Source organism: Eptatretus burgeri, chromosome 12 (genome assembly GCF_056783735.1).
Source record: "Eptatretus burgeri isolate ZD-2024b chromosome 12, Ebu_testis_v1, whole genome shotgun sequence".
NCBI lineage: Eukaryota > Metazoa > Chordata > Myxini > Myxiniformes > Myxinidae > Eptatretus > Eptatretus burgeri.
In genome coordinates this window covers 66,834,162-66,845,189 of record NC_140972.1, presented here as the reverse complement: position 1 = coordinate 66,845,189, position 11,028 = coordinate 66,834,162, and the positions used below count along the sequence as shown (strand labels likewise).

General features: G+C 43.6%; 1 protein-coding gene across 1 annotated transcript in view; it reads left to right on the top strand.

The window, feature by feature from the left end:
- Window positions 1–10,669, top strand: part of LOC147015816 (uncharacterized) — a 45,089-nt gene extending 34,420 nt beyond the window's left edge. Inside the window, exons 5-6 of the mRNA XM_085848341.1 lie at window positions 8,949–9,011; window positions 10,006–10,669. Coding sequence (XP_085704467.1) covers window positions 8,949–9,011; window positions 10,006–10,127 — 185 coding nt within the window. The 3' untranslated portion in view covers window positions 10,128–10,669. The remainder of the gene's footprint in view (window positions 1–8,948; window positions 9,012–10,005) is intronic.
- Window positions 10,670–11,028: the final 359 nt, after the last annotated feature.

Below are 11,028 nucleotides of genomic sequence, written 5' to 3'. Positions count from 1 at the left end.
CATCCTTTGTGTTTCAAGTGATTTTTATGCAGTGGGTACTAACATGATTTGTGTACGAGTTGGAACTTTGGTATGACTTTATTATTATTATGATTATTTATTCGAGTTCCAAGCCAAGAAGGCGAGGCAATATATTGTTGCTGTTCAAATTATCATTATTATTATTATTTTTCCGTTTGCTTTTCGTGGGTTTATTCGCTTTTAAATTCATTTTCACGGCAACCGTTGGTCCGATTGACATAAATTTTTCACCATAGTATGTTTACTCACGTAGATTTATTTTACTTTTTGTGATTATGACGTCATAAGTCACTTTTGATGCGATCAGCATTTTGAAAAAATCGAAAAATTTAGACATCTATATCTCTGAAACCGATTCATGGGAAAAAAGAAAAAAGTGAAATGTGGCTCATTGTCAAGTACTCCCCATGGGGGGAATAAGTGGTGTTAACCAGGACGTCGTCAGTGCCTTCATTATGATGTCATCATTAATCAAGTACAATGCTTTATCCAATCAGTATGAAAATTATTGAGGGTGATCGACTCAACAATATTAAGGGAAAATGTAAATTTATGACATCGTCGGTCACGTTGTGCAGCCACATTGAATTGAACATAAAAACTTTTACAAGCTTCTTTTCCAGAACAGCTGACCAGATCAATCCAAAATGTTATGTGCATGATCTGCCAACCTTAGAGGATATAGGGTGTAAATTTTAACCGCATAGGTCACATGGTCTGGCAGCCATTTTGAATTTATTGAAAGTAAATATAACAAGCTCAAATGAGCTAAAATCCTCATCCTCTTAATGATAACGTCATAAAAACTAATATGACGTCATTGTGATGTATCAGGTTTGCGATAAATTATCTGTGCTAATGCCCGGCTTGATTCCCGCAAACAAAATTCAAACAGCTTGCCTAGTTTCAGAGATAATGGTATAGGCGATTTCCATTAGCGGCGATATTATGATGTCAACTTTTTTTCTAGGAAGAATTTCCAAAATCAGAGATGGTTACCGCCTGTGCGTGGGCTTTCTGCATATACATGGCAAGTTTCACGAAGATCCGATGAAAACTCTGGGTTGTGAAACAAAAAATGTCAAAAAATAGGAATGACTTCATAAAAATTGATATGATGTCATAGTGATGTATCATATGTGCGGTAATTCATCTCTGCTAATGCCCTGTTCGATTCCTGCAAACAGTATTCAAAAAGCTTGCCTAATTTCGGAGATAATTTTTTAGGCGATTTCCATTAGCGGAGATATCTTGACGTCATAACTTTTTTTTTATAGGAGGAATTTTCAAAATCGGAGATGGGTACTGTCTGTGCAGGGTATTTTTACATAAATATATGCCAAGTTTCAGGAAGTTTCGATGAAAACTAGGCTGTGAAACAAAAAGGTCCACAAGAAGAAGATGAAGAACAACAACGTGAGTAAGACTTGGAGACCCTCCACGAGGATCTAAAAATATATATTTATCTTAAATCGCTTAAGCTATTGAAGTCAAACTGTATGAGCATGTTTTATTCATGAAGGGGAATGTGTGGTTAAAAATTTCAATGTGATCGGTCACACAGTCTGGCAGCCAGCATCTTTTTATTATTATTTGAAGAAGAACCATCTCCATCTACACCTGTGTCACAGTGATGACTCCATCTACACCTCACTCTCCGAAAACATGGACCATCTTCTATCTTCTCATCCAAACTCTCTCTTCCTCTTATGTGGCGACTTCAATTGTCATCACGCCAGTTGGCTAGGTGTGGGTACCTCTCTCACCTGCCATGGGACATCAGCAAAAGCTTTCTGTGACTCATTGGGACTGACTCAATCGGTCAACTTCCCGACCCGGATCTCAACCAATGGTACTCCATCTCTTCTGGATCTGATTTTGACAAATTTCCCTGACAATATCTGCTGCTCTTCCTTCGCTCCAATTGGTTCTTCTGACCACGTCCTTGTTAAAGTGGACATCTCTCTGGCTGTCATCAGAGAACCACCTCACCGCCGTCGAGTCTGGCATTTCACTCAAGCCGACTGGCAGGGTCTCCGAGCAGCCATCAAACTTACAGACTGGTCTCCTATCACTACTTTCTCAAACATCAACTCATCCTGGGAATTCTTTCAAAGAAACTTGCTCTCCCTCATGCACAGATTTATCCCCTCTCGTGTTCAGTTGTCTTACCCTTCCTCCCGCCCTTGGTTTACTGAAGCTTGTGGTGAGGCAGTTGTCCTGAAACAACTTGCCTTTGCCTCATGGAAAGCAAACCCAACTGAGGGCAATCTCAGTTCTTTCCACAAAGCTCGGAACAAGTGTGTATCTACCCTCAGGAGAGCCAGAAAACAACATCTTTCTCATCTCAAGTCTGAACTCTCAAACCTCTCTCCCTCCTCAAAATCCTGGTGGCGTTTAATCAAATCTGTTTCTGGTGTATGTTCCCCTCCATCCCCTCCCTTACCTCAAATGGCCGCACTGCTGATTCCACACGTGATAAAGCTGAATGTCTAAACTCGGTGTTTGCAGCTAAATCTTGTGTCCCAAACCCATCACTATCTCTACCCACTTTACCCAGTCGCACCCAACTGTCCCTGGACTCTGTATCCTTTTCTCCTGACAAGGTGGAGAGCTTGCTTTCAAACCTCGAGTCAGATTCTGCAACCGGTCCAGACGGCATCAGCCCACGTGTCCTCAAAGCCTGCTCTTCTGCTCTTGCTCACCCTCTCTCTGTTCTATTCACCCTCTCATTTTCCCAAGGTCATCTGCCATCTGCTTGGAAATCTGCTAACATCACTGCCCTGCATAAAAAGGTGCAAAAACAGATCCCTGTAACTACAGACCAATCAGCCTTCTCCCAATCATCAGCAAGGTTATGGAATCCATCATTGCTTCAGACATGAAATCCTTCCTCTTCTCCAATGGCTTGATTTCCAATCATCAATTTGGTTTCAGACCAGGTCACTCTACCCTGGATATGCTGCTTCTGCTCTCCCATCAATGGATGGAGGTCCTCAATGCCAGACAGGAAATCGAGCCGTATCCCTGGACATATCACGTGCTTTTGACACAGTCTGGCACCCTGCCCTACTCACCAAACTCTCTTCCCATGGTATTCAAGGCCATCTCCACTCATGGCTCGCAGACTTCCTCTCCTGTCGCAGTCAACGTGTGGCCCTAAATGGAGTTCTTTCATCCCCTCTTCCTGTGCAGGCTGGAGTTCCTCAAGGTAGCGTTCTGGGCCCTGTTCTTTTTCTGGTTTTCATCAATGATCTCTCGGACTCTCTGGAAAATCCTCTATTTCTCTTTGCCGATGACTCCACCCTCTGCCGTACCATCTGTCATCCCTCAGACCGGCAAGCAGCAGCTTCTTCGCTCACTGCAGATCTGGATAAAATCACAAACTGGTCCAACACGTGGAACATGTCTTTCAATCCACACAAATCTCACACTCTCACTATGTCTCTTCGAAAGGACCGTTTACAAAACCCTCCCATCCACTTTCTCAACAATCCTCTGGAAGAAGTCTTTTCTTTCAAGCTTCTGGGTCTCACTATCTGCCATGACCTTTCCTGGGAAAGTCACATTTCCAACCTCGCCTCAAAAGCCAGTCGCCGACTGGGAATCCTCCGTCGTGCAAAGTCCTTCCTCGGCCCTCTTGAGCTCCTGACTACTTACAAAGCTTTTGTCCGTAGCCTGATGGAGTACTGCTCTCCCCTCTGGGCTGGTGCTCCTGCCTTCCACCTTTCTCGACTTCACGCTGTCGAAACCAGGGCTTTTAAGATCATTGGCATCTCCCGCAATGAAGCTGAGTCTTTGGGCCTCTCACTCAATCACCGCAGGTTGGTCGGTGGTCTTTCTGTCTTCTACCGACTCCTCTCCAGCCTTGCCCCCCCTGCTCTCTCTGCGATTTGTCCCAACCACATTTCCACAGGGCGCTCAAGGTCCGCCAACAACCCCCTTCTGGTAAAACTACCAAAATCACGAATCACTGCTCATCTTCACTCTTTCATTCCTCTTTTTTCCCGCCTTTGGAATAAACTTCCTCACTCTATTCTTTCCCATTCTTCCCTCCAGGCTTTCAAAACAGCTGTTCACCACCACCTCTTATCTTCCCCCATCCAAATCCTCGATCTTTTCTACCCCCGATAATCCACCCAAGCCCACTTCCTTCAATTCTCCTGCTTTCCTTCCTGAAAGTCCCTGTAATGTCCATCTTCTCCTCGCCATGTTCCCCGTCCCATCCCCATCCCTCTCCCTTCCACAGTTCACCTGTGTCTGTTCCCCAATGTTTTGTCCCTCCCACTCCCACCCCTCTTGTCTCATGCCTCCTTGCTGTGAGTTGTGTGTTAGCTCTCATACGAGCCTCGACCAAGGTATACAAAAAAAAAAAAAAAAAAAAAAAAAAAAAAAAAAACCTCACAATTATATCTTCTCCAGCCTTGTGACTATATGTCTATAAATTATGTACTATTGGAATGAACATTTTGATGCTTTAGACTGCTGAGACCCCTTCAATCTTTGAAGATCCTTTAAGACCCAAAATACCCCGAAGACAAAGTGGGTTGTATCAAAGCGGGGAGACTTTGAACCCGGTCATAACTTCCCGCAGTGATAAAGTGGCCCGTGTAGTTATTATTATAATTTATTATGTCATCTCATCTCGATTCTCAAAGAGATTAATTTACAAAATGGCTCATGATGTCCGGATGATTGTCCATCATTCCGTTAACTTTTTGAAATTTTTGCTACTCCTTCCTCATCACCCGGCTGATTGTTCTGAAACTTGACACATGACTACAAGACAGTAACCTGCACAATTGCTCAGGCTTTGATTTTTCGATTTCAGATAATGGGGGCTCCTGGGGGCGGGGGTTGGGGGGGAGGGTTACCCCCCAAAACTTCAGATCCTCAACTCATCCCTTATTTACCAACTGATTGCTCTAAAACCCAAAACAGCTTTTCTACTCCATGGTCTGCAGGATCGCCCAGTCTTAGATTTTTTGATTTCAGAATGGGGGGGGGGGTGGGGGGCTCCCAGGGGGATTCCCCCAAATTGACTCCAGTCTAACATCCATGACATTTCCCAGATTTTGAATTCAGCAGAGGTTTGAAGTACAACCTCAAGAGATGACTGTCAGCATACTCAGGACTATTTATTTTATATACAACATCTAGGCTCATGAAAGAGCAAGGTCACGGGGTATGAAAGGGTAATGTATTGACAGTGCAGTGCTGGGGAAACATACAGACGCAAGTAGGTGGGCAGGGGGGGGGGATTGATGAGCATGTAAGGAGAGATCATGATAGATGTAACTTGTAGGCAAGAATGATTGATGTGGGTAAGTTTAGTGTGTGTATGTGTGCCCAGGCCAAAACGTTTTGTAGTACTTGAGCTTTTGTCAAATTTTCAACATACCTTTTTTATGAGAATATGGAGAACACTTCAAAATTGTACTTTTATTTTCTATTTTGTTTGTACCTCCACCACTGAAGGGGGATGGAGATTATATTTTCACCGTTGTCTGTCTTTTTCTGTCTCTCTCTTTGTCTGTGAGCAGGATATCTCAAAAAGTTGTGGATGGATGATGACGAAACTTGGTGGACAGGTTGGGTGTGTGTGACAACAAATTGATTCGATTTTGGTGAAGATCCAGATCCCGATGCGAGAATTTTTAATTTTTTCAAGTGATTCTTCACCATTGAGAGATGGGGCCAAAAACGATACATAGCATGATATATGAAAAATACAGGCGTAGATCGGCTCGCAACACTCGCCTCTCCACACGTCTTTGCAAACATAGACGTCACAGATTTGCTGTGTTGGCATGATTCACACCAATCATAATACAAACATTTCTTTTCTACAAATTTATTTGTAATATTGGTGATATTGTTGCGAATTCGCACCCGCCGGCGTGCGATCGGCCACGTAACTCGAATCGCGGCACGTCGCCCACCGGACGGACAATTCTGTCGTGACCCTCTCAGACTAATGCCGGGAACTAGTCACGGGTGGGCCTTTCGGCCTCACCACGATCGTGCCAATCGGCCCCCAGCATGGGATGGGGTTGTTCGCCAAATTCGACCTACCTAAGTACCCACGCGGAGGGTAGACCGGGCGATCGCACCTCGCCGCAGGTCGACTCCGGACACGGGCCACTTAAGCGACCCGTTCCGTACTATCAGGATAACCGAGCCGTGTTATCGTTGGCCTCGACGGTTCCGATTAATTATCGGGCGTATTAAGCCCACTACCAACCCTTTACGTGAAGCAAGATGGAGATTCAATTAAAGAAAAGACGAAGCGAAACGGGAAAACAGTTCAACATAATGCACATTTATTCCGCGGCACACGGACAGCACACATATACAATTACAACAATTATGCACCAATAGCAGATGTTACAAAAGACACACAACAATGCAGATTTACTACCGACTACGCGAGCACACGGAAACACTTACACAGTTTTACTTTACAGACGGCGCCGACAACACATTTACTCAAAAGCAAAAGAAAAGGGCCACCCTCAAAGACAAGGGGGCAGACGGGGCCTGTGGGCCGCGAGACCAGGTGGATCCTACCCGTGTCTTGTGATGAGCCGCAAATGTCGCGGCGCCCCGACTCCGCGCTCCTTCGCGGGTTTCGTTGGCACTGCTTGGAGTGGGGTGGGAACGGGGCCCCCTTTTCGCACTATCTCAGCGTGGGAGGAAAAAAGGGGGGAATTGTTGATGCTCTGGGGAAAGAGGATAGCTGGCTTGCTTGGGTCGCACGACGAGCGACTCCACTGAGACCTCGTCGCCGACCGCCGTCTTCCTTGCCTCGGACCCAAGCTATCCGGTCCCCCTCCCCAATTCTCCTCAGCCGACTGCAGCAAATCACCTCGACCGCGCTCCAGGCTCCAGGCTTCCCCTCTCTGCAGCTCCCCGACAGACTCCGAACCCCGACAGACTGCCACTCTCCAGACCCGACTTGACTGCCTCGACCTTCGTGACTCCAACTCACTGCCTCCAACCTTCTCTCCAACTCAAAACTGACTAAATTCGCCCCGCGCTCAGCGCTTTATAGTCCGGCAGGAGAACCCATATGCAAATTTCTGGATCAGAACGAGCTCGGGGGTGGAGCCACGCCCGCCCATTGGACGGAGAAAAAGGGGCGTGAGTCTCCCCTGATCCTCGAATTTGCATATATCGATTCTACTCTGCCGTGCCTGGAGGCGGGCCAAACCGCCCCGCGCTTGCTGATTGGACGGATCAGAAGTGGGCGTGTAGCATTCCTGATCCGACTTCTCCTCGGAAAGGCCGCTATTTGCACCCGCGGCTCGGCGCGCGTCCCGCACGAGGCCAGGACAGCCTGACGCTCGGTGCCCACAAGCGGTGCGGGAATGGCCGCAGAAGGAGAGGCGAAGGTGGTGGAGGGTTTAAAGTGGTGGTCTATGGCCATGGCGACGTTTGGAATGCCGGTGATGCGATGTTTGCGGGAGCGAGTTGTGAAGGTAAAGGTCGTGGCTGTTGGCGTTGTTGTTGTGAAGCGGCGTTGCGGTTGGTGGTTGTTGTGTGATGGCGGTTGAGACGTGGTTGGTTCAAAATAAAGATAGAACAGAAAAACGGCTATCTTAAAGGGTCGCAGCCCAAATGAATCACATTTATTCCCTCTAAACAACGGGTTTGGGGCTAACTACACATGTACTTACAGAGATATCTCACCTACGGGACCTGAATGGTGGTTTGCGAATTTCCTCAACCCTAACAATATTATATTTATTTGAAATTTCATTTGTGATAGAAGGTCCAAGTGGTCAAAGGTCTCAGCTGTCTAATCTTTCTGAATGGTGTAAGGGATCTATATTGTGTTGTGGTCTTTGGGGTCTTCAGAGACTTTTAGGTCTTTTAGGTCTTTGTGGTCTTTTGGGTTCTTGGGTTCTTTTTGGTCTATGGGGTCTTGGTCTTCAGAGTCTTGGTCTTGAGTGTTTTTGGGGTCTTTTGGGTCTTGGTCTTGGGCCTTCTTTCGAGGTCCTTTGGGGTCTTTAGGGTCCTCAGGGTCTTCAAAGGTCTCAGTAATCTAAATGGTCGAAAGGTACATTCCAATAGTATTATACGCAAGTAATGGACATAAAGTCACATGGCTGGACGGACAGCCGCACGCACACAGGCTGAGACCGAGCTCTTTTTATATATAGATGTGGATGAGTTATGACAACTTGGTGGATAAGTTGGGTTGGTGACAAGAAGAAGCCTATTAGATTTTGGTTCAGTTCCGGATGAATATTTGGCCTTTCAGTTGGATACAAAACGTCAACTGTTCAGCCTGGTGGAGGTATACTCTCTCCCGAGTGCTCTTCTGGGTTTAGCTGTGGTTTTCATCAAATTTAGTTCAAGTACAAAGCAGATGTGGACAGGCTTTGCACTTTGAGATGCATTCTCGTTGGCATATTTTAATCTTGGCTTCCCTTGCTCACATCCTTCATTACCCTTTATGATGTGGTATTTCTATAATGCTCCTTGTACATTGTCCATGCATTGGGTAAGTTCTACCAAATATTTCAAGTATTTCTTTGTATACCACATTAGCTATTACGTCACACACTTTTGGTTCAAAGAGTCTACCTTAAGTCGTACTCTGTAACTTGTGGTCCATTCTTTCTCTTCTCCCCCCTATAAATATGAAACTGTTGTATTAAAGTTTTAACAGCTCATTTTCAAATGGCTTATGACGTTCTTGTAAGGCTATTTGTTTTTGTTAACAAATGTAATTTTTAAAGAGATTACCACAATAATGTCCACAACAGAATGTCTCACCAGATCTTAAATGCAAAGTAGTACGGAGGGGTGGCATTGCTCTTCTTGGACTTTCATATGATGCAAAAAACGTTGTTTGTTTGTTTTTTGTTTTTTATGTGCACCACAGTTCTTCTGTTGTATATATTCTTCTTTTTTCACAGTAATGCCCACAACAGAATATGTCACCCCATCTGTGACGAATGGTTCAACAACAGCAGCACCGGGTAAATTGCCTTTCACATCGTTATTTATATTATTTATGTTATAACTTTTATTTATCATATTTGTTCTTTTATATCTTTAATTTTTCCTGTCCTTAACATTGATTCTAATATTTCATTTGTCTCCTTTTATTATCACAATTCTTAGTGATTGTATTTTTTATGTTATCGTAACAAAATGACCTCTTAAAATTTGCACAGCCTCATCAATAAGTTTTTTTTTTTTTTTTTTTTTTTTTTTTTTAATCCCATCTTTCTATATTTGCTTCTTCTTTGGAAGGTATTTTTTTTTCCTGTTGATGAAAAGTGTTGTATGATAAAAAACAATTCATTATTTAAAAACATTTTTTTTACAATAAACATAGTTTTAAAAAATTCATCTTTTTCTTTTGGAAAAATTACCAACATCTGATGTTGATTTGTGCAACAACCCATCAAATTGAAACTGACACAAAACATTGAAATACTTGGATACTGTGGCCAAATGCAATATTTTTTAGGAGCGGGAAGTAGAACAGGTCAGTAATGACATACTTGCTTTGGAGTTGAGCTGTAGGATTTTTGTTTCATCTTTCACTAAATTGGCCTTTTCTGCTGCATGGTAACCAGAGTTTTGGCCCCACTGTCCCATCTCCAATTTTGTGAACCCAAGTGTAGCCTTTGTGCCAGGAGCTTTGCCATATAACCTCACTGAGGAGTTGAAAGTAATGACACAAGTTGACTATCAGGCCCTTGTTTTCCTGAGCGCTGAACTTCAATGGCTCATATTTTTATCGCATAAAAATCAACATGGTTCTTATTTTTGATAAATCGAAAGATTAAGAATGCGAATTCTTGCTTTTTTGAAATGGTCTAATAAATTGCCACTCGATTTCATGTTCATTTGTACTGTGAAGCCAAGGCCTGTGAGACAGTCTATTGCAAATCCTAGATAGATGTCGACCTTTTATAATCATTGTTTCACATTCAATAAATTCTCTCAAAACTTTACCCACAGGTGGTTCCACATTTGATGCTCCCAGCTTCATTGGGGGCATTGTTCTGGCTCTTGCCGTGGTCGCCATCGCTGCTCTCATTTATAAACTGTGCAAAGACAGCAAGCAGTACAATTCACTCTGAAGTGAAAGTGAAGAAGAGGCAAAACAAGGGGCTTGGGATATTTGAGAAAGGAGCACAGCATGAGGTTGAGAGAGCAAAGAACGTATTGTATGTGCTGTAATTTTCACAATTTTTCCAACATCCATCCCACCTTCCATAGTCTGTTTTTACCCTTTGTTTTGTGGTAATTGTAGTTTATGCTCCATTTCATGTCATACCATCTTTTGACCTTTTTGCTTCACGTTTCTTTGTTTCTTCTTCATCCTTCATGCGTATTTTTGGGGCGGTTTGTTTTGCTGCTTTGATTGTTGAGGTAAACATTAAGATAGTCCAAAGCACGAGGTCGGCCAGGCAATTTCTTATTTTCCATATGCGATCACATATTAGACTTGTTTGCGAGTCAGAGTTTGCTTATTGGATTTTATTTTAGTTTATTTTTTTGTGGAGGGACAAGGTGATAGATTTAAGAATAAAACACTGGTTTTCCTTTGAAGGAAATGAACAGCTGGGAATATAATTACTATTGAATGTTTCTGTTGTACATAATAAAGGGTTTTGCTGAATGCTTTTGATTTCATAATTTCATACCTACACAGTATTTTTCTTCATGGAAGTATTTTTCTCTCATCACTTGCCAGTTTGTACTTTTAATTTATTTGGCTTTTTTATGAGTAACTATTTGGTAGTCAGTCAATTCCTTCTTAATTCTAGAATTATTTAAAGTGCTCCCGATACCGTGCAGATTTGGAGCACTGAATCGGCCAGGCGTTACGCTAATTAATACCACTGTTGTTCGTCTTTCGGCTGCTCCCGTTAGGGGTCGCCACAGCAGATCATCCGTTATGATCCGCATACTGATTTGGCATAGGTTTTATGTCGGATGCCCTTCCTGACGCAACCCTGGTCGCCTCTTACAACACAG